The 25000-nt window shown below is 46.0% G+C and overlaps 1 protein-coding gene across 1 annotated transcript in view; it reads right to left on the bottom strand.

The window, feature by feature from the left end:
• The window catches only part of flt1 (fms related receptor tyrosine kinase 1), a gene marked incomplete at its 3' end in the record, with an annotated part of 64188 nt that extends 40617 nt beyond the window's left edge, over nt 1-23571 (bottom strand). Inside the window, exons 1-10 of the mRNA XM_083663228.1 lie at nt 23450-23571; nt 19923-20016; nt 17505-17716; nt 12878-13023; nt 5006-5171; nt 4268-4404; nt 2877-3051; nt 2557-2674; nt 1075-1244; nt 461-608 (exon numbers count right to left, since the gene is read on the bottom strand). Of these exons, the coding sequence (XP_083519354.1) occupies nt 461-608; nt 1075-1244; nt 2557-2674; nt 2877-3051; nt 4268-4404; nt 5006-5171; nt 12878-13023; nt 17505-17716; nt 19923-20016; nt 23450-23513 (1430 nt within the window). The 5' untranslated portion in view covers nt 23514-23571. The remainder of the gene's footprint in view (nt 1-460; nt 609-1074; nt 1245-2556; nt 2675-2876; nt 3052-4267; nt 4405-5005; nt 5172-12877; nt 13024-17504; nt 17717-19922; nt 20017-23449) is intronic.
• Between the last annotated feature and the right edge of the window lie 1429 nt (nt 23572-25000).

Genomic DNA, 25000 nt, shown 5'->3' with positions numbered 1-25000 from the left:
ATGTCTTATTAGTGGCCAAAATGAGTAAAGACAGGTTCAGCACCATGGAGAGCTCCATTTGTTAGCTACTGATGGAGCACACCTGAGCGGAGTTGGAATCAGCCAGGGAAGTGGACTATGAAAACCCTCTGGGGAGAGAGAGGAGAGGCTCCGTGAGAACTCTGTGAGCGAGGCCTGAGTAAATGGCCAGTGATTGTGTGCTCCAACGACCAACGTGTATCAGAACTATTGTAGTAGCATATTTGTTCTGCTAGGTTTCTGTGTCTTAATATAAGTGAAGTATAAGTTATGTATGCATTTTGGAGAAAGAAAATATAACAGTATTTTCATTGTTTAATGTTAATGCAATGCTAATACTATTGAATAGAGAAGTTTACTTTCATGCTAGTAATCATTAGGATGGGGGTAGGTCTCTATAACTCATTGTAGCCTACTGTGTCCACCCTGCGGGGCTACTTACAGGCCTTTGGATGGGCAGGGGTGCCAGAGCCACTGGATGTGTGGAGCAGGAACACCGTGGGACGTGCAGTGCAGGGCTTGCCTGCTTCCCCGCGGGACCGTGCCAGGGTCCTGCAACGACACCGCCTTCTCCCCTATCTGAGGACCCACTTTCAGACAAGAAGCACAAGCACACACGCGCGCGCGCACGCACACACACGCACACACACACACACACACACACACACACAAGAGCAAAGTTTAAAAACCAAATTCAGACATTTTTCTGATTTTTCATTACACATGTTAGAAATGAGCTGCTGAAAACGTATGAAAAGTCTTGGCTCCATCTAGTACTGTATTGTGGAGTTTGACCATTTCTCAGTTTTTCACCACACTGGGCGCACTTCAGCAGACACACCCAAACCATTTCAGGGCAGAGAATTCATGATTTTGAAACACATACGTGGCAATTTTTTAATAATTCAAATTTGGTTGGGTGATTAATAACACAGTTTTCTGTGGTGTGACAAACTCAAAACACATTTCTTTATTTTTGGTTTAACTTTAATCACCAAGAAGAGACAGACAGGTAAAGGTGGTTGGGGACTGAAGAATTCAAAGAGCGTTTCTCACCGTTGACCACAAGTGTGAGCGTGAGATTCTGGTAGAGTCCGTGTTGCTGGTTTCCTACCAGGATAGTGTACTTCCCAGCATCCTCCTCTGCTACATCCCGGATAATCAGGGAATTCCCATCCACGTGGTATCGAGAGCACTGCTCTGCTGCGACCATGCCGTCCTTCAACCTGTCAGTAACGTCACACACAGAGAGAGGGAATCCTTGAGCAAAGTTTTGGAAGACTCAAGGGAAAGTGATAGGAATTTCATTGCCAAGTCCAAACAATTCTCATTATAAGCTGAAGCTGTCATATAAAGTAGTAAAAATAATTATTGGATATACAATGCTAATTTATTGGATCACTTGGATGATGAAATATGCATATTATTGCTTGGATGCCAGAAGGAGCATGTATTTTGTAATAATCTGTGACAAGTAAATGTCTGTTTTGCAACTCTGGCTGATAAAACACAATAGTTATTCAACCTATGTTTTTTAACAACAGGTAGGTCTTTCCCGGGAAAAATCCTTGCACAGAAAATGATGCTTTTCATTTTTAATTTGCTTGGAATAAAGAAATACATTTCTATACCTATATCAATAAAACAGAAAGAGAAAATCAGAGGAAAAAGGTCAAGGTACTGGCTAGTGGAAGGGTGTCAAACATACGGCCCGGGGGCCAGAACCGACCCACTAAAGGGTCCAATTCGGCCCACAGGATTACTTTTCAGCTCAGGATTTGACACCTAAAATTGATTGTACCAGGTTTCAGGAGCAAGTTACAATATTAAGTAGCCTATTCATGTTTTCTGTATTACTAAATGGTAAACTAGTTTCATTAACATTGAATCTAGAGAAGAATTGCACAGTTGCCATAGTTGTAATACACATTTACAGACAGTAGATTTGATATGAGGCCTATGATAGCTGAGATAACCTTGTGTGAAACCGTGTTCTTATAATGTACCTGTAGGCTAATTCTTTAGTTTACACTAAAGAAACTGGAAAATTTGGAGGTGTTGTTATTTATAAGTTATTATGTATTGATTTTCTTTATCTGGCCCTTGAGACCAAATTGGGTCCCGTGTGGCCAGTGAACTAAAATTAGTTTGACACCCCTGGGCTAGTGGCTACACCGACTGACAGGTGATCACTGGGAAGTGTAGTGCAAGAGCCAATGATCGCTTAGCACCAAATATAGCACCAAAATAAAACAAATAAAACATGGATCCCGCAGGTTACGGCTTTAAATATAGCAGCAAAATAAAAAGAAAACAAATAACACATCCATCTCACAGGTTACGGCCTTAAGAGCAGCGGCCACTCCACCTACCCATTTTTGTCTGTTCTTTATTTAGACAGTAGGAAAGGGATGCAAAGGAGACACAGGAGAGAAAGCTGTGGTGGGATGAGGAACATGTGTTTCCTGGAGGCAGGGGACTGAAGCCCTTGTCTCCCTCTGGGCATGGGGATCTGGGCTTGTAGCTGTGAGCTCTTACCAGATGACTTGGGGGATGGGAAAGGCTCGGAGTTTGGGAGAGAGCCGGTAAGACTTCTGTCCTGCTCGTGCCTCCATCACAGATCCTTGTCTGGTCTTCAGGCGGATAAACGGACGGTCTGGGGGAATGAAGAACTTACTTAGATTGTGACATTTCTCCACCGCCCTAGACAGTGCTATGATTCAGAATGTGTAGAAAGAGATACGCCTTAAGGGGGTTGTGAACCTCAGTGACACGTACGATTAATCTGACCACAGTGATTTCCGCGGTTGGAAAATGTGAATGTATTGAAGGGAGAGTCCATGGAGAAGGACACTAACCATAGACAGTAACAGTGGCTTTGGTTTCTCGTCGGATTTTGTCGCCGCTGGAGACGTGGCAGGTGTATTTGCCTCGGTCTGAGCGCTGCAGCTTGGGGATGGTCAGGATGCTGTAGAACAGCATGTGGGTTCTGATGTTCATGATCCGCTTACTGATGGAGCCCACGCCATTTTCCTGAAGGTGGAGAGGGAGCCAGAGAATTAGCAGAGAAGGTTGACCTGTTTGTCCCCGTTGTCCTGTATTGGAGCAGATAAACACTAATATTTGAATGTGTTGAGTAATAATCTTTGTGTCGATATCTGTATGTTTTTTACAAAGGTTTATTCAAACACAATGAGGTTGCGCCACTGAATTTAGCTAATGGCTGTTGTAGGGGAAGCCTTGTCAGGTACTAAGAAAAAGAAGGGTTGTTGATAGCTAGTCCACAGTGCCTTTTTGATTTGATCTAACTGGTTTTGAAAATGTTTTGTAAATCCAAGCGTTGCAAAATGTTCTCAACCCAAAGAGAAGCATGTAATCCTTCAACTTACATTAAAACCATTGCATTAAAACATTCAAACTGGAGTTACACGGTTTTTGAGCCGACAGCAACATAATGTTAGCTTGTTGTCAAGAGCTGTCTTTTCATCTGGTTGGTACATTTGTATATGCAGTAAGGCAGGGGTGCCCAACCTTTTTTGACCCAAGATCTACTTTTCAAGTAGCCAGCCTCCCGAGATCTACCAGTCCAGTTTCAACATCGCAAACCCACACACATCGTTTCCAGCCTGCAGTAACTAACCTCACAACACTTTCTCGTTGTCCCACAACCACTTGACATTAGGGCTGTGAATCTTCACTGGCCTTACGATTCGATTCGATTACGATTCAGAGGGCTACGATTCGATTACGATTATCGATGCATCTCGATGCATCTTAAATCGCTGCATCACTTTTTTTCCCCAATACATGATTTCTTTTTTCTCACTTTCTTTTTTCTCACTGTGTGGCTACTTTTAAAATAAAAGTGCATTTGGAATTGCATTGTATTATGATCCATAATTAAAATAAACAACTGCATGTACTTCCATTATATTCTATTTGATTATTTAATAAAAAAAAAAAAAAAAAAAAAAATTTAATAATCGATTTTTGACGCGATCGACCTGGGGTCAGTCCGCGGTCGACCAGTAGACCGCGATCGACTGGTTGGGCACCCCTGCAGTAAGGGGTTTAATTGCATTGCTCAGAAGCACTTCAGCAGTGCTAGGTGGCCTGCTGCCACATTTCAGATTGCATAAAGACATGTAGTGTTTTCTCAGAGCGCAGACTGTACCGTGCTAATAAACCTCCTCTCACCCTCTGTCTTAGGTCAAACTTGCACTTGGCTAGTTCATAACCTAGGTCTGACCTTTCCAGGGTAATCCCAGCTGATGTTGACTCTGGTGTTGAGCTCTCCAGTGGCAGTGCAGTTCAAGGCCAGTCTCTCTCCCTTCAGAGCCTGAACAGGTCCACTGCTGTTCAGATAAACCTCCATGATGTTACTCACTGCAACAGGGAGAGAAGATGAGGGAGGGAATTCGGTAAGAAAGTAGAGAAAATATTACCATCTCAACTTGTTGTGTTTCGGATTTTTCTCCCCAATTGTACTTGGCCAATTCCCCCTGCTGTCCTGGTCGTGGCTCCACTGCCTCTGCCGATCTGGGGAGAGCCGTAGACTAGCATGCTTCCTCCGATACATGTGTAGCCGCTTCTTTTCACCTGACAGTGAGGAGTTTTCACCGGCAGGATGTAACGTGTGCGAGGATCACGCTATTCCCCCCAGTTCTGCCCCCCCCCCCCCCCCTTCCCAAGACACCCCGACCAGAGGAGGCACTAGTGCAGCATCCTGGACTCATACCCCATCGGCTTCCCACCCGCAGACATGGCCAATTGTGTCTGTAGGGACGTCTGACCAAGCCGGAAAGCACCGCTACCGGGAATTGAACCCGGGTCTCCGCGGTGGTAGCGCTTTTACCTCTACACTACCCAGACGCCGTGGCAAATTAAAGTATTGGAGATGTTGACTTTCATGCATAAACCACTGAGACACACATGCACATGTGATGTGTACTGAAGGTGACAGTACTGCAGCAGAGAGCACGCTGACCTTGTCTGTGTATATAGTATATGTGTGACGAGTGTGCCACGCCGTCAGTGATGCTCTGGCAGAAGAAGAGGCCGACATAATAGTAGGTCGGACTGCGAATGGTGAAGCCTTGCTTGCTGTTCCAAACAATGTTCCTCTGGTCTGGCCTCAGGTCTTGGTCAGGGAACTGTGGGAGGAGGGACGAGAAGACAAAACTCATCAACCACTGATCATCTCAACTATGACAATAGCACACCTCATTAGTCATGAACAAGGGGCAAAATATTTTCTAAAGGAACACAAACTTACATTATAAGTTATCATCACAACCCGCAGAATAGAAGAGCACAAAGAAATGCTTTTGACAGAGTCGTTGCTAAACAATACAGCAGCCTTCATAAAGCAGAATCCAGGAGAGGAACAGAAGACAAGAGGTCCCAAACGAAGCCAAAGACATCCTCACAGTTTTAGACAGCCCACTCGGCAGAATAAAAGGTTGGCACTTGGCATGTTACGTTTAGGCAAACCACAGATATGTTGAAGCTCAATGTTTGTCAACCAAAAATATGTTGCATATATCATCATTTCTAGATACATTATAGCCTAGACCTCTAGCGGCCATGTAAATAGCCACAGTCTGCTATTGAAATAGCATGGTGGAAAGTAAGGGTGTTGAGGCTGGGGATGGCAGATGGCTAAGCCTTTGTTCACACCATAGGCAGAACCTAGGCAGAACTGAAGCTTGAGGCAGGCTCAAGCTGAACTGACACTTAACCGGTCACACCAGGAGCAGTCTCTTTACCCTTGAACCCACCCACAACTGCCATTGAATTCATGCCTGGGAGCTTCAAGCTTCACGCGTCACGCCTGGAAAATGATGGACTGAATCCTGAACAATCGCTTCAGCACGGCTTCAGTGTGGCGTGACATGCGGCTGGTGTGAACAGTCTCAAGGACGCAGAAAAGGGGGCACGGTGGCGCAGTCGGTAGCGCTGTCGCCTCACAGCTAGAAGGTCCTGAGTTCGATTCCCGCCTGGGCGCTGGGGTTGTGTCCCCCCATATCTTCAGTGCCTACTGCCCAGGTGGGTTATCTTGTCGAAAGGGCCTTTCTGTGTGGAGTTTGCATGTTCTCCCCGTGCTCCCCAGGGGTTCTTCCGTACATAACCCTCCACTAAAAACATGCAGAAGATCGTCATCCGACCAGTGACGAAAACACCCGAAGTTGGTCCCCGGGCGCTGTACGAGAAAGCGACCACTGCTCCTGGCCTGCCCCCCAGAGGAAAGGACAAGCCTGGATGGGTTAAATGCAGAGGACAAATTTCACCGGCCACCGTCAGCATGAGTGTGTGTTTGTGGCCGCATGCATGTATTGTGGTGTGTTCGTGTGACAATAAAAGACGGGCTTGTCCGTCTACTAACTGTTTAACTGTTTAAATGAAACTGTGTGGCTTCGGCGTGGCTTTGGTGTATGGTGTGAATGGGCACTGGAGACCCGGGTTCGATTTCCAAAAGTTTCCAAAGTCTAGATTTCAGTCACATTTAACCTTTTTGATATTTAACCCTAACCAAAACGCTGACCATAATCAAGTTGCTTTAGTTGCTTAACCATAACCCAAGTTGTTTTATTTGCATCTAACATTTTCAAATTAACAATAGAAACACTCCTTTGTTTGGAGGACTTGTTGAAAGTAAAGTATTTTGCAAAGTATTTTTTGATTCACAAATGTTGAGATTCAAGATAGGTTTGCAGAAAGATAACATGCCAACATGATATTCTGGGTACTGGGTTGTTTTAGAAGCTGGCTTCTTCACTACCGTGACATAGATGGATGCTTGTGTAACCCTGTTGTTTTCTTGGAGGCAGACTCAAGGAAATGTTTACTCGAGTTTCTGTGACACGGTGGAAGCCTCCCACCCTCTCTCAAGGGAACAGGTGGACCCCCCTCAACACACACAGCACGCGCGAGCATGCACGCACGCACGCACGCGCACACACACACACACACACACACACACACACACACACACACACACACACACACCTACACACACACACACACACACACACACACACACACACACACACACACCTACACACACACACACACACACACACACACACACACACACACACACACACACACACACACACTTCCCTCCCACTCCTCCACTCCCAGTGTGAACTGGCTGCCAGACGACGGCAGTGAGGTGACCCTTTCAGACGCCATTGAGCTCCTCCTCCTCCCCGCTCCCCGGTCCTGTAAAGTAGACACTTCCCACCCCTCCCTGCTCCTGATCTCACTGAGGCACCGTGTGAGTGCCCTCTGTGCCCCCTCTGTCCCCCCCCCCCCCCATCACCACCTCTTTCAAGCCTGGGAGCCAGTACATGGGGATATGGAGCAGAGGCGAAGATGGAGGCTGTGGTGGAGGTAGAGAAAGACCGGGAGAAGCAAAGGAGTCAGGATGTGAGAAACGTGACTCCAGTCTATCTCTTCACATCCTGTTACTACAGGATATAGACACTTTGACTAGGACCCCCAGGTCAACCCCCCCTCCCTCCCGGACCTCCGGGACCTCCGGGACCTCCCGGTCACTTTCACGGCTCGAGTGAGAGAGGAGGGCCTCCTGGGTATTGTTAAGAAGGGTCATATTAAAGATCCAGGCAAAGTGCAAAATCCTTCCAGGAAAAAAACACTCCAGAGTGTGTGAGACTCCTGATCAGGATAGGCCAGTGCCGGGTGAGAGGGGTGAGAGGGGTGAGTGTGGTGAGAGGGGTGAGAGGGGTGAGAGGGGTGAGAGTGGTGAGAGGGGTGAGAGGGGTGAGAGGAGTGAGTGTGGTGAGAGGGGTGAGAGGGGTGAGAGTGGTGAGAGTGGTGAGAGGGATGATAGGGGTGAGAGGAGTGAGTGTGGTGAGAGGGGTGAGAGGGGTGAGAGGAGTGAGAGTGGTGAGAGGGGGGAGAGGAGTGAGAGGAGTGAGAGGAGTGAGAGTGGTGAGAGGAGTGAGAGGGGTGAGAGGGGTGAGAGGGGTGAGAGTGGTGAGAGTGGTGAGAGGGGTGAGAGGGGTGAGAGGGGTGAGAGTGGTGAGAGTGGTGAGAGGGATGATAGGGGTGAGAGGAGTGAGTGTGGTGAGAGGGGTGAGAGGGGTGAGAGGGGTGAGAGGAGTGAGAGTGGTGAGAGGGGGGAGAGGAGTGAGAGGAGTGAGAGGAGTGAGAGTGGTGAGAGGAGTGAGAGAGGTGAGAGGGGTGAGAGGGGTGAGAGTGGTGAGAGGGGTGAGAGGGGTGAGTGTGGTGAGAGGGGTGAGAGGGGTGAGAGGAGTGAGAGTGGTGAGAGGGGGGAGAGGAGTGAGAGGAGTGAGAGGAGTGAGAGTGGTGAGAGGAGTGAGAGGAGTGAGAGTGGTGAGAGAGGTGAGAGGGGTGAGAGGGGTGAGTGTGGTGAGAGGGGTGAGAGGGGTGAGAGGAGTGAGAGTGGTGAGAGGGGGGAGAGGAGTGAGAGGAGTGAGAGTGGTGAGAGGAGTGAGAGTGGTGAGAGAGGTGAGAGGAGTGAGAGTGGTGAGAGGGGGAGAGGAGTGAGAGGGGTGAGAGGAGTGAAAGGAGTGAGAGTGGTGACAGGGGTGCGAGGAGTGAGAGGAGTGAGAGGGGTGAGAGGAGTGAGAGTGGTGAGAGGGGTGAGAGGAGTGAGAGTGGTGAGAGGAGTGAGAGGAGTGAAAGGGGCGAGAGGAGTGGGAGTGGTGAGAGGGGTGAGAGGAGTGAGAGGAGTGAGAGGGGTGAGAGGAGTGAGAGGGGTGAGAGGAGTGAGAGGGGTGAGAGGGGTGAGAGTGGTGAGAGGGGGGAGAGGAGTGAGAGGGGTGAGAGGGGTGAGTGTGGTGAGAGGGGTGAGTGTGGTGAGAGGGGTGAGTGTGGTGAGAGGTGTGAGTGTGGTGAGAGGGGGAGTGTGGTGAGAGGAGTGAGAGGAGTGAGAGGCGTGAGTGTGGTGAGAGGGGTGGCATTTTTGAGGAGAGGGGAGCATTAGTAGGATATGACATGAAGGGTCTGATTTGTTCTTATAGGCCGTTTTGATCCTGAATCCTGAATCCTGAATCCTGAATCCTGTGCATTTAAGCTTCTGAGTAAGCACCACCTATTTGATTCACCTGAGCCTACTGTATGTGTGACTGCTAATCTAATGCAGCTTCCTACAAGCCATAGTCACATATTATCCAGCGTATTCATGCGTAATCGGTGCCGCTTGGTTCTGCCAAAAAATGACAGTGATGATGAAAGAGCATGGGCTGCTCTGTGATCTGGCAGGGTCAACAGCATGTGCTGCTCTATGATGTGTCAGGGTCAACAGCATGTGCTGCTCTGTGATGTGTCAGGGTCAACAACATGTGCTGCTCTGTGATCTGGCAGGGTCAACAACATGTGCTGCTCTGTGATCTGGCAGGGTCAACAACATGTGCTGCTCTGTGATGTGTCAGGGTCAACAGCATGTGCTGCTCTGTGATCTGGCAGGGTCAACAACATGTGCTGCTCTGTGATCTGGCAGGGTCAACAGCATGTGCTGCTCTGTGATGTGGCAGGGTCAACAGCATGTGCTGCTCTGTGATGTGGCAGGGTCAACAGCATGTGCTGCTCTATGATGTGGCAGGGTCAACAGCATGTGCTGCTCTGTGATGTGGCAGGGTCAACAGCATGTGCTGCTCTATGATGTGGCAGGGTCAACAGCATGTGCTGCTCTATGATGTGGCAGGGTCAATAGCATGTGCTGCTCTGTGATGTGGCAGGGTCAACAGCATGTGCTGCTCTATGATGTGGCAGGGTCAACAGCATGTGCTGCTCTGTGATGTGGCAGGGTCAATAGCATGTGCTGCTCTGTGATGTGGCAGGGTCAACAGTAGCTGTGCTGGTAGACATTGTGGTGCAGCCACCTCTGCTTCCTCCACCAGCAGGCCAGCTGTTTAAAGCATCAGGGGGAAGTTGGCAGCTCCAATTGGAGAGGAGGTAAGGAGGTGTGTGTGTGTGTGTGTGTGTGTGTGGGTGGAGGTGGGGGGGGGGGGGTCGCTGGCCGGGGGCCAAGGGGGCACTCCAGACCCCACGTCCTGTCTCCGGGGGTAAGAACAGTGCCAACAGGACGCCATGGCCGGCGCTTGTTCGGGGGGGCATCTCTGACACACCGCTGAGCTCTTTTGAAGACATAAACAGAGATACTGTACCACACACACACACACACACACACACACACACACACACACACACACACACACACACACACGCATACAGACACACACACACACACACACACACACACACACACACACACACACACACTCATTAACACACACACATCAAAAATAAACAGCCTCATACAGACAAAGACAAACATGCTTGCACTCACACATCACATGCACTCTTCATTGCACTTAGTAACACTCTCCGCTCTCGTCCCTCACTCAGCACTCGAGCACACCAACACTCACAAACATATCCGCACACACTTTCACACATATCCGCAGACTGACACACACACACACACACACACACACACACACACACACACACACACACACACACACACACACACACACACACCTACACACACCTACACACACACACACACACATACACACACACACACACACACACACACACACACACACACACACACGTACACACGCCACCGCAGAACGGCTGCCAAGATAAGAACAATGTGGTGAAAGAGCTGGAGAGGGAGAAACAACGGGCCGGTGGGCTGTGTGCATGCATGCGCCCTGATGGAAAAACTGGGACAGGCTGATGATGAACAGAGAGTGTGAGTGGTGTGACTGAGGCTGATGATGAACAGAGAGTGTGAGTGGTGTGACTTACAGGCTGATGATGAACAGAGAGTGTGAGTGGTGTGACTGACAGGCTGATGATGAACAGAGAGTGTGAGTGGTGTGACTGACAGGCTGATGATGAACAGAGAGTGTGAGTGGTGTGACTGACAGGCTGATGATGAACAGAGAGTGTGAGTGGTGTGACTGACAGGCTGATGATGAACAGAGAGTGTGAGTGGTGTGACTTACAGGCTGATGATGAACAGAGAGTGTGAGTGATGTGACTGAGGCTGATGATGAACAGAGAGTGTGAGTGATGTGACTGACAGGCTGATGATGAACAGAGAGTGTGAGTGGTGTGACTGACAGGCTGATGATGAACAGAGAGTGTGAGTGGTGTGACTTACAGGCTGATGATGAACAGAGAGTGTGAGTGATGTGACTGAGGCTGATGATGAACAGAGAGTGTGAGTGATGTGACTGACAGGCTGATGATGAACAGAGAGTGTGAGTGATGTGACTGACAGGCTGATGATGAACAGAGAGTGTGAGTGGTGTGACTGACAGGCTGATGATGAACAGAGAGTGTGAGTGGTGTGACTTACAGGCTGATGATGAACAGAGAGTGTGAGTGATGTGACTGAGGCTGATGATGAACAGAGTGTGAGTGATGTGACTGAGGCTGATGATGATGAACAGAGAGTGTGAGTGGTGTGACTGAGACTGATGATGAACAGAGAGTGTGAGTGGTGTGACTGAGGCTGATGATGAACAGAGAGTGTGAGTGGTGTGACTGACAGGCTGATGATGAACAGAGAGTGTGAGTGGTGTGACTGACAGGCTGATGATGAACAGAGAGTGTGAGTGGTGTGACTGAGACTGATGATGAACAGAGAGTGTGAGTGGTGTGACTGAGGCTGATGATGAACAGAGAGTGTGAGTGGTGTGACTGAGGCTGATGATGAAGAGAGAGTGTGAGTGGTGTGACTGAGGCTGATGATGAACAGAGAGTGTGAGTGGTGTGACTGACAGGCTGATGATGAACAGAGAGTGTGAGTGGTGTGACTGAGGCTGATGATGAACAGAGAGTGTGAGTGGTGTGACTGACAGGCTGATGATGAACAGAGAGTGTGAGTGGTGTGACTGACAGGCTGATGATGAACAGAGTGTGAGTGGTGTGACAGGCTGATGATGAACAGAGAGTGTGAGTGGTGTGACAGGCTGATGATGAACAGAGAGTGGGAGTGGTGTGACTGAGGCTGATGATGATGAACAGAGAGTGTGAGTGGTGTGACTGAGAAATGGAAAGAGAGGGGAATGGCAGAAAGTGACCTGTGAATGTGAGGAGATACTGTAGTAGATGAGAGCATTGCGTTCCTGTCTACTTCATGTGGGCATTAGCCCTGTCTCTAGATTCAGATTTCTGAGTTCAAAAAACAAATATGAATTTAAGGGGATCAAAATTGTTCTTATGTTTGATAAATCATTCATATTTTCAGTTATTATAGTGTCGCATGGACAATGTATTTTTGTAGGTCAACCCGGAAGTTAGCATCGCCTGGGTTCCTTCGCCAAAAAGTCAATGGGATTTTTCCATTGGACTTTGGATTATTGCAGAAAAGCGTAAGTGTGATCGACAGAAATTGCGATTGCCAGAAAACGCTTCAGAAATCATGAAAGTGGTGTTCATTTGTGAAGATTATCTTGCTGAACAAAACCTCTAAGTCAGTGGTTCTCAAACCTTTTCACGTCAAGGACCCCTAAACTGACACAAATTAGACCACAGACCCCCCATTTGATAAGATTTTGTCCCAGGGTCACTCATCTGATGAGATGTTTGCTTTATAAGTTTTCTTACAAAAAATATATGAAACCCATGACCACTATAGTCATACATTCTGTCATTGTGTTAATTATAGTGAAAATAAATTATCTCCATTTTTCACTGGGGACCCCCTGGTACCCCCTCAATGACCCCACTTTGAGAACCACTGCCTAAGTATCATTCAACTTTTGTTAACCACAAACCTTATTTCAGTCATCTAACCAAAAACCCATTCAAAATACCCATTGACTTCCAGGACTCATTCCAGTGGCACTCTATGGGCGTCTGCACTGACCTTAACCAGCGAGGCGGTGATGTTAGGGTGTGTGGCCCGGCAGGGGATGAGCAGCGGCTGCCTCTCCTTCATGTACAGCACATCTGGGCTCTTACCCCGCAACTCCACAAATGGCCGCTGGCTGTCTGAAACCCAAACACTGCGGTCAGGGACACATACACACAGTACAAATGTGATAATGTGCATGTAAAATAAAATGAATAATAAACACAGACTCCAAAACACACACACACACACACACACACACACACACACACACACACACACACACACACACACACACACACACCCGTCATCTTTTAAATCACTTCTTAAAACACACTTTTATATTGAGCCCTTCTCATACATTTATTGATTTATTGATTTATTATTTTATCAATTTATTTACATGTTACCTGTCAGCTTATTTAGCCTTGTTTTATTGTTTTATAGGTTTACTTTTATTTTCCTCTTTCTTTCTTTTTGTATTGTTTTGCTTATCCTTTGTTGTGTGTTATTACCTCCGCCACAGAGTTGGCTGGGCCACCACAACACTTTGCAGAAAGGTTGGTCATGGGCCAAGGACGAACTGATTAATTTTTCCCGCACACTGGCCAAAAGGGGCCAAAAGGGGGCGCTGTAATGGGCTTTGTTCAATCAGAAAAAGGCGCCGGATTCACGTAACGCCACAAAACGTTGCAGAAAGGTTGACCTTTTTTATTGAACCTTTATTTATACAGGTGAATCACCTTGAGACCTAGATCTCATTTTCAAGTGCGACCTTCATGGGCCAAGGCCGAACTGATGAACATCCCACGCCTCCTAGCCAAAAGGGGGTGTGGCAATGGCTGTGGCCAATCACGAAAAGGCACTTACATTAACTTCCACATGGATTCATGTTTCCAACACCACAAAACTGTGTAGATAAGTAGGTCATGGGCCAACTTAGAACTGATTAACTTGCCATACCCACTGGCCAAAAGGGGGTGTGTTAATGGTTGTGTCCAATCACAGAAAAACGCCTAACTAACGGTTTTGCACGAAAGTTGGCAGAAAGCTTGGTCATGAGCCAACTAAAGCTCATTTTATGGTTGTGTAGTGAGCCAAATATGACATCTTCACGCTAGTTGCGTCGGGTCGGACTCGAGCCTCCGCAACTGCTGGCCGTGTACCTGAGGATTTTTGTAAGAGAGACCAAGAGAGAAATTAAATGAACAAGTCAGTCCACTGAGCCAGTGTGACCTCATTTCTCTGCCCATGTGGTAAAACATTGATTTGTAACTGTTCTTTTTTAGTCATTTCAAGTCAATGTGTTGTGTTGAGAGAGATAAAGCAGCACAAAGTGGGCTGGGAACTGAAACGCCTTTTATTTCAGTTCCCAGTTCCCAGTTCTCTTATTCGGTAAAAATGAGTTTGGTGATTCTATTCTACGGTCGTTTCAGAGTGAAACTGCAGTACTGCACATAATGTTTTTTTATTGTCATTTTTAATTGTCCCTTTCTCACTTATCACTGTACAATGTAACAAAAGGGGGCGTGGTAATGGGCGTGTTCAATCACAAGAAGGTGTCGACCTTCCACATGGATGAATACACGTAACCAGAGCCGTATAATAGAAGAGTTCCGACATCTCCATTCACTCCAATGGGACCAGTTTTTTTCCAGGAAGTAGAAAGTGGAACTCTTCAGTAAAAAAAGCAGCACTGTCGAGTTGCATCAAAATAGACAGTGTTGTACTTTGAAAGGGTTTTTCATCCCTTGAAATGAATCAAATTGTACATTATCGGCTTTATTTATGCATTGCAAAAGTAGCGCGAGACCCATTCCTGGCTGTTCATTGGCTAATGATTCTTGCATTTTGGTCCTCCGCTGACGCCACTCTCTTACTAGAGGACACTACACGTAACGTAGTTCAGGTAGGTTGGGCCAAGGACTAATTGATGCATGCCCACTGGCCAAAAGGGGGCGTGGCAATCAGGGGTAACATGCCACGGCACGTGCCACATAAGTTTAAATGCATGCATGTAAACAGACAAAATGACGGCGACATGCATGTGCATGTGCATGTGCATGTAGTACACACGTGTAGTGTAGTACACACGCACGCACGCGCGCACACACACACACACACACACACACACACACACACACACACACACACACACACACACACACACACACACACATTACTGTCAACAATAAACAAAAATAAACATGCAGACCCATTCACTGAATACCCATTCAGCAAATGACAAATGACTGCCTGTAGTCAACAATAAACACACAGATTGTTTAGAGGCAATCAAACGGCCTTTCTCCTCCCAGCTCTGCTACTGTAATATGTCTGTGCCATTGAAAGGTGTGGGTGTTGCTCACTGTATTGTTTGTTACTGTAGGGTGTTATTCAAGGAAAGCAAATCTCTGAACATTCGAACAAAAGTACCCCAAGGACTAGCGGACTAGAGGGCTTCCTTCTCCTGCTTTGATTCCATATAGAGGAGTGGTGGTGGGCCGTGCAGGGCTGAGTAGGGCGAGAGCCACAGGCGGCCAAGTCTGAAGCTTAATGGACATGGCGACCCGAGCGATTGATGGCTCCCAAGGGTCCTGTTGGCCAAACAGTAGCCTGCCCTGTGACCCTGGCCTCCAGCCCGGCTCCGTGCCCGGACAGCCACACGCCCAGGACAGACATCATGCCTCCTCTGCCTCGGGATACCACTGAGCCCCTGGCCTTCATCCTATCCTCCCCAGTCCACACACACGCACACACATTCACGCACGCACGGCACGCACACACGCACACACGCGCACACACACACACACACACACACACACACACACACGCATGCACACACGCACAAACACACACACGCACGCACGCTCACACACACATACATTCACACAAGCGCACACAAACACATAAACACACGCATACACGCACACGCACACACCTCCCTATACCGCCACCTTGCAGAGAGAGACAGCGACATCCCCTCCTGCTCAGAGACCCAGTACACCCCTACGGCCTTCCCCTCCTCCCCCAGCACAGGATGCTTCAAGCAGGGCTGAGGGGAACAGATAAGGCTGATGCCCTGGGAAACTCTGCCCAGGCCTGAGCCTTTCAGCAGCTGGGCTATTCCTGGCCTGGAGGTAGCACGTAAACGAAAGTAAAAAGGCTTTATATATAGACAAGAGGGAGGTAGACTAGGGCTGAGAAAAGAGCCAGGAGAGGAGGGGGTGAAACTGTGCCAGAGTCATCGAGAAGGATGTGTTGTTGGGACAAACAGTGTTTAGATATAATTGGCTCTCTGGCATTGGTCTGTATTTAGCACCCACCGCATCCTGTTTAATCTGGGGATATACTAAACAATGAGCAGTGGGGGCATGGGGGTGGTGGTGGGTGGGGGGCTACTCAATCAATATTGAGAGAGCGGTGTAGAGAAGAGTCACATGACGTCTCTTGCCCCAGAAGTGAGTTTCGCATTCATTTTCTCCATAGACATCCAAAAATCCTTATCTAACGAGTTTCTAAGGCTGGGTTCACACCGACGACCCAAGCCTTGCCTATGCCTTGCCTTTACCCACGCTTTTTAATAGGCGTCCGTTTTAGTCAACGAGGCTGTGTACACCGGCCGCCTGAGCGTGAACCCTGCGTGTACCCACGCCTTGCCTGTGCCTTGCCGATTTTATCGAATAGGCGTGAGTTCTATTTTGAAGCCGACAAGGCGCGTGCAGGCAGACTTCTTCTGTCAAGCCATGAAAGAAAAACGCACAATATCCGTCGGAAATGGCAAAGTCAACTGAATTTCAAAATAAAATGGAGTTACTACAACAGTGTTGAGCAGAGAGAGAGAGATTGACGGGTGGCTATCACGTGGGGCTTTCTCCCCGTCGGCAAACAAATCTTCATGAGAGAGAATAGCGACCGAAGAAGCAAGATGGACAATGTTGTTGTGCCAGCACATATTCTTGCAAGATCACCTCTCTAAAATGTCCGACTATAGTCAGACCTGGTTATACATATCCAGCATCAATAGAAGATTAAATATATCCGATTTATTTTACCTAGAGGCTACCCATGACAATTCTGGACAACACGTGAAAAAATACAGTCGGGAGAGAGGAGAGGCGCTTGTGACTCGGCTCCAGGTTCGGCGTGCAAAAGGCACGCTTTTGCGTGTGATCGCAAAAGCGTGTAACAGGTTCACGCCCAGCTCGGCGTAGGCGTGGGTTGAGGGAGCCTATTAAAAAGCGTGGGTAAAGGGAGGGCATAGGCAAGGCTTGGGTCGTCGGTGTGAACCCAGCCTAAGGCTGGAACCAAGCCAACCTGTGACCTACTGAATCATGAGTGACCATAAAACATTTCACTTAGAGCAAAAATAACAAGCGGGGGGGTTAAAAAAAATCAACACATGACGCATATAAAATGAGTCTTGATTATCAATTGAACATGGAAATAGCATGCAGGTGTGCACGCAGTCACTGAATAGGTTAGTTAAAATCCTTAGTAGGACTCCTAACCACAGTTGGATAAATGAGACCCCATGGGAACAAAGCACGAGATCCCTGCTGCAATAATCAGTTGATTGTTGCTGATCATTGATTGGCTGACGGCAGCTGTCCCGTCTTACCTGTGACGTAGACGTAGAGCGAGACGTGCCTGCGGGGGCGCTGGCGGTAGCGGCAGCGGAACATTCCAGTATGCTGGGCCAGGCTGCGGCTGAGCGTCAGGCGGCTGCAGTGCTGCTGGCCCGTCCGGCCGCAGCGAGACGAGTCCACCTGCACGCTCTCCGGCTCTCTGGCCACACCCACCGGAAACACCCACACCAGCTCCCAGCGGCCCCTGGAGAGGTCAGCAGGTGCAATGGGTTTGTATGATGCATTATTTGGGTTGATGGAGATATATTGGTAAATTACTGTCTTTCCTTGCCAATGCATCTTTGCACTGTGTTCCACGCCAATCAGATATTACACTGATTGGCCTAAAGCAGGGGTTCTCAAACCTTTCCATGCCAAGGCCCCCCAAATAGCATTAGCTTTTTGGTTGCGGCCCCTCTATTGCAAGATGTCTTTAAAAACCCATTGGCAATACCATTGAAAATGTCAAAAATCATCCATATAACTTCCAAATATATTTCTTTACTTTTATTAATGTAATAGCCTAATCATTTCATTTGCATCTCAAATATTTTCTAATTTCTTAATAATCTCATTATTTCTGTTTTCTGTTATAATCATTGTTCCAGACTATTACCCACAGCAGAGGCAAAGCACAGCAAGATTGTGGTGCGAACCGTTAGCAAGTCAACAATGAATGTGATGACGTTTTGACTGGCAGGCAATGGGCATGTCAAATACTGCAAGGAATGTCGAAGGAAAATATTCAATTATACATATACAGTAATTATAGAATATAATAAAAAATATATCCATCTTTGTAATATTATATAACTGATTAATTTCCTTCGACATTAAAATGGGGGGGGGGATTCCATTAATTGTCTGAGGCCTAAATAGGCCTAAATAGCTAAATGTAAAACGTTTTCTTTGTTTTACTCAAATGTGATATCTCTCAGGCATATATCATCCCAGTCACCACTGGTCTGATTTTGATGGAACTTGGAGGAATGAAGCATTTTGACACTGAGTTATTCTGGCAGTTATTAAATCACACGGATTGGCCTGATGGGGATGCTGCGATGGAATGTCAGCATTTCAACATCTTAAATGACATGATTGCTACACCGCGAGTTTGTTTTGACAACACTTGCAGGCATGATTCATTTTGGCGCTGTGTTCTGGCATTTGAATGACATTGATTGTCCTGATGAGATCCAAAGTTAAAATCTCAGACACCACTGGTGCAATTTTGAGAAAACCTGGAGGGATTTTGACACATTTTGGCACTATGACTCTGGTGTTACTTTGAAAGGCCATACCTCCTGTACTACAGTACAAGTCAAGATTTAAATGAAACTTGCTACACAAATCCAGCTATCCTTATGAATCACAGTGATTGGCCTAATTAAGGTATTGCAATTAAAGGTCAACATTTTGATTTTGAGTGAAACTTGGTGGGATGATGCATCTTATTACTGATTGGCCTAAGCAGCAGTCTACAGTGGACACACTGTGGTGACAAAGTTGGCTTTCATCTTGAGTTAAAAGCTACAGACTGCGAACAGAACAAACTGGCAATCAAAGCTAACGCATAACTGCTCAGTGGTGGACTTCATAAAGCCTCTCGTCTGGAGAGCAGTGGAGATCACTTCTCTCACATCAAATGGGCTGATATTCAACACACACTCTTTGGAACGTGTTATTTTTCTCCATAATGTCTGCATGATTCATAGGGGACGACACGTGTTTAGTTATTTCTTTGTCTTTACAACCCACTTACAAATATTATGTTAGCACACTATCCTTTTTTATCCCGGTTTATCTTTTGATTTTTGCCTTTTATAGGCAAAAATGCAAAACAGCTTAAATCATTTCAGATTTTGCTATGTATTCTTTTTCTGTTTTAATTCAATTAATCTCCAAAGGGCACGTCACCAATTCAGTCAAAAGGATCTGGCCTCTTGCTGCAGGTAGGCTATATTTTGGTTCATATACCAATATACCAGATGATGTAGCATCACAAGTCACTTTGAATTCAACAATAAAACAGTACAGTACTTGCCTTAAAGCCCCTGGAAACCAAAAAGAAATGTGCTTTGAGTTTGTCACACCACAGAAAAATGTCAAATTTGAATATTTAAAAATGTATATAAATTAGGTTTCAATATCATGAAGAACTAAGCAGTATTCTCTGCTCTGAAACAGTGGAGGCGTGTCCGCTGAAGTGCTCCCAGTGCTCTCTCATCCCTCCCTCCACAGTACTGCACAACTTGATTCTCTCTCTCTCTCTCTCTCTCTCTCTCTCTCTCTCTCTCTCTCTCTCTCTCTCTCTCTCTCTCTCTCTCTATATATATATATATATATATATATATATATGTCTGCCTGTGGGTCTGTCTTTCCGTCCGTCCTCCCGTCTGTCCAGGACTCACCTGCAGTTGAGCAGTAGTGTCTGGTTGGCCTCCATGACCAGCTGCCGAGCTTTCACGTCCAGAAGAGGGACGCTGTACTTCCGCTTCACTTTATCTGGAGAGTGGAAGGGAGCGCAGAGCACAGGTGGCACGGCATTAACAAGAGACGTGAGAGATGTGGACTGAATCACTTACAACTCCTTTCACATCCGGTAGCCAAGATCAGTCCACACATTCACCTGGACCACAACAGGTAAACTGGTCAAGATCTTTATGGACTTGTAGAATTGAAAGATCTGTAACTTGTGAGTTGTCCAATAATAACGAGGTGATAGAGGTCAAGGTAAGCTACAGGTCAGCACCCATGGAACCTGTGAGGATTCAGTGTCTTGCTCAAGGGCACTTCAGCAGGCTGTATACTTTCTGAAATGGGGACTTGAGTCAGGGGGCTTTGTTTGAAGGGACATTTCTTGTTGTGTTATTAAGCAAATTGGATATGCATGTATTTGCATGTTCAAATCATTAAAATCAGAGTCATTTGATTAGGATACTTCTGGCTACAGACTGAATCTCTTTGAATGGACCCATGAGCCACATGTTACATTCTGGTGCCACAACTGCCACCAGAATGGACTTACATGTCAGTGAACCCCCGACCCCAAAATAATCCCATTTCGATTGGCTGCAAATGGAGCGTTTTGGTGTCACATGTCTAAGGGAACATTTTCTTAACACACAACTACCAGTAAATACTTCAGACAGTTCCTGTAAGCATTGTCAAAATGATCCCCACTGACCCAAACAACATGGACAACATGACAAACTGGACCAAACAGAACCAGGGTGAACAAGTCCCAGTTCCACAGAATTCGCCCCCATCCAGGCCAGAGCATCAGTGACCCTCCTCATCCCCCCTCCCAGGCCAGCACTTGACAACTTGTGTGGAAATGCGTAAGCAATGTTCCTCTTGTTTACCAAATGAGGTTATTTCTCCACTCCATTGCTGAAGTTTATTAATGAGAGATGAAGACTGCTGTCCGTCCGCCCTTCCTTCCTCATAACCACAGCGGAAACATCATTCAGGGAAGTCCGTCCTTCAGTCCGGCTGCTCCTTATAGATTGTACACAAACGTAGCTCAACACTCTTCAGGTCATAACCATGTTACTGCTCTGTAGTTAACTCATTCATATGGCTGTCAATGACTGAGTTTATCACAATAAGAACCTTTGTTTGTGTGTGTGTGTGTGTGTGTGTGTGTGTGTGTGTGTGTGTGTGTGTGTGTGTGTGTGTGTGTGTGTGTGTGTGTGTGTGTGTGTCTGTGTGTCTGTGTGTTTTTAAGTGTGTTAGTCCATTATTACCATTCAATGTCAGCATCATTGTTCCCAGTGGATGTCCCATTGAGCAGATCTAGATTTACTCAAACTGCTAGCGCTTCCGATACTATTTCCTTAGTTTTCACATGTGAGTCACACACAGGCATACAGGCAGGCAAACACACACGTTCACGCACAGCCGCACACACACACTCGTGCGCGCGTACACACACACACACACACAGCCAACGAAGGGAAGTCAAGAGCCTCTCCAGGCACTGGGGGCTTTTCAACAAGCTGCAAAAGTGTCTACAAGACCAATTTCCAGTTCCAATTTCCAGTTTCAAGTTTACAATACTCAGAAACTGAAGATACAACTAAAGTTCTAAGGTTGCTCTTAATTCAAGCATGATTGCTTGAATAATCAGATCCAAATCACAGTGAAAACAGCGGGCAGGATGTGGAATAATCTTGGAATAGTCTTTTATGCCCCAGGAACACGTTTCAACAATGCCCTATTGACAAAATGATATCAATGACTGTAAACTTTCCACACTGCAATAAAAAAAAATAGATTTGAGAGAAAAAACTTTCCATATGGCAATCAAAAACATTTATAGGCAATTTAAAAAATGCATGTGTGGAATGTTTTTTTTTAAATCAAATCTTCCTTTTTTGATTGCAGTGCGGAAAGGTTTGCTCTCAAATCTATTTGATTGCATGAAAGACAAAAACTCTGATGTAGGAGTCGTCATTGTGCAAGGGAAACATGCATCTTCATTCAAAACATGAATTGGATCAATATGCACCTCAAAGACTTTTTATATAATTTTGTATCACATTCTGCATTATTGAAAATATTATCTCTATAGTCTGCTGTGATAAAGTAACACTAACAGCAGTGACAATGATATAAATCTGGTCACTTATTTCAATTAAGGCAACATTTAGCCTTAGCCTATATATGAAATATCTAAGTATTTATGGATTTTTATTTGAAATATGATCTTCTGAAACAAAATAGCATTTGCGATAGGCCTAAAACTACGCTCAGTCATAAATTCGATGTAGGCCTAAAAATCTTAATTATGAGGCATGCAGTCTCAATATCTTCTAGTTAGTAGGCTAATAAATGTGTACAATAGGCCTATGTATATTTTCTTTATTTTTATTTTTACAGTTGATTATTTTCATTACAGGGAAATTTCGTCATAAATAATTTTTCCAGAATTTATATAGTTTACTTTGTCTAATCAACAGCAGCTATGCCTATCATTACAAAGAAAACTATAGGTTGCTTTAAAAGTAAAATAAAATAAAATACACCTGCTCTTACAAAATTCTTGTTAGCAACGTTGGTCAAACTAATTAATGAGGTTGGCTGAGAAAATGAAACACAATGAAACACGAATCATTTGCTCCATCTACAGTATAGCCATATGGACTGATGATCAGGAAATTATTCTGGCCATTATGGATGCAAATGAAGGCTCTATCGGAGACGGTATATTTTAGAATAGAGCTATTCACTAGATAATATTTTAACATTTATTTCAGCCTATGGGTACACGATACTGAACAACGAATACCCAGGCGACTGTTTTAGTAATAAGCACTGATTAGCCCCAGTTTCTGCTCACTAGACATTTTCCTCGAGTCGGCCATGACCCCACTGTCATTTATATCAGAACTTCCATTTGTCAAACTCATCAGGTCCAGGAAACTACGCCCTGTGCGTGTCGATTCAACCGGGGCCAAGCGCGCACGGAGTGGCTGCCAAGCCAGGTCGCAGGGGTCCGAATGATCCAAAAGTGTCCTGCAGGAGAGCGCTTATCTCCCTCACAACACTCAGAGGTTTACAAGTTCCAAAGAATATATTGTGAATACTGCTTATAAGTGTTGGAAAATGTTCTCTTGTGACCAATAGTTCCCTCCATCTCCTAAAGGAGTCAACACATTACCCTGAATTTGGTGTTTATCTATCTCAGGGGGCGTGCGTAATGAGGCCAAACGGGTTGGAACAGTGATAGTTCTCTATTTCGACTGCAACTTTAAAACGAAGACACAGACACTGGTCCACAGGCATATCAACTACACAGGACTTAACTATGTGTAGCTAACAATGTGTAGTAACTATTAACTAACTAGATCAGCTCAAATGGTTACCGCAGGTGTCCATACCATCGCACATTGCGGTGCATTGCATCAGACAAAAAAATGAAGCCAATACTCACCTTTTGCAAATACACCATACTCCAATCCACATAGTATACAGATTAAAACAAAATGCAAACGCATGATGCCAGACGACTCCGAAGCACCGAGAGGGTTTTGAGAAGAAAGTTTTCAGTTTTAATCCTGACGGCTTCCCCCCAGTGGGCACTACAGCCGACTCACTGACGCGCGCTTCACTGTGCGCTCAGCAAATGATGACCAGTGAATGGAGGTGGTTGGTTTCCTGAGGATAGCTGCGGGAGATCACGCAACAGGACGCTTGAACTCTAGTACAACTTTTTCCCATCGTTTTGGATAGCGGCAGATTTTATAGTGTTCCCACAGCCGCCGGATAACGGACTTCCGTTACGTCCATGACACACCCAAGGCGCGTAGCAGTAGCCCCCCTGCTTACAGTCGGCCACTGAAGGTTTGATAAAACTATTTGAGAGTCAAAAATCCATTGCTTGAACCACAATGAACAAATTATAACATACACAGGAGGAGGCGCCTCGAATTATACGCACTAGCCATCATGGAGTGGATTGCGCGCAGGACAGCACTGTGCGTAAATCTCGCGCGCTCTAAACTGGTTTGACGTGATGGGCAGCACGTAGGCACTGGAGTAAATGGGGTGGCGTGATTCAGACATGACGACATTGCACTTCTCAATTTGCCAATTGAATTCTTTCAGCATCAATAACAAAAACACCCAAAGCTTCCATGATTGAGGCATGAGGCAACAACCATCTAGCTACTCAGAGCAGAAAAGATAACTCTCTAAATCAATAGAATAGAAAGAAAACAAACATGCTTTCCACCAATAGCCTACTATCACAATAATAGCAGGATAGGCCCACTTTACTTGACACCTTGTGGGTTTTGACTAATATAATGTGACATGCTACAGCATTCAGTAACAGTGGATGCTAATTCAAACGCCTAATATGATCTCTATAGATGGGAGGACCAACAGTCTACAAGGGACCCATACTCTTCATGGCCAAAAGCACCACCTAGAAAGGGAGCAATATAGATAATTCAGTTCCAAGGTGCTTTAAACTTACCAGACGATGAAAAATGGAGGAACCCACTTCCACAATTCCACTTAATCATAATGAATGTCAGCAAAATATAAATAAATACAATATACAAAGAAACATACAAAAGGCCTAAATTACATAACCATGGCACACAGATCTGGCAGACAAAACACTAGGACCTGCTGCCACTGTTAATGGTGTCTTTAATACGGATGCAATTTGATACTGTTAAACAATGATAGACAAACGCGTCTTTTTAAATCTTTTGGTTGGAAGGTGTATCCCTCAGGACATAAAAGAGGTGATACTGCTGAATGGCCACTGTGCGGCGATGTCCGTTGAGGGGACTCGTCTTACTGTAAATCAGATCAATGAGTTATGGAAGCTCTTTCAACTCATATTCAACTCCTAGATTGCATGAGTCACCTCCAACCCGACCTGTCATTGTATGAAAAAGGCCATCATAAGATCCTTGATTACCTGATTTGTTTGTCTAAATACAGCCTTCAACTAGCATTTAAGGTTTTA

Source organism: Poromitra crassiceps (genome assembly GCF_964638095.1).
Source record: "Poromitra crassiceps genome assembly, chromosome: 2".
Taxonomy (NCBI): Eukaryota; Metazoa; Chordata; class Actinopteri; order Beryciformes; family Melamphaidae; genus Poromitra; species Poromitra crassiceps.
This window is presented reverse-complemented; position numbering and strand designations above follow the sequence as displayed.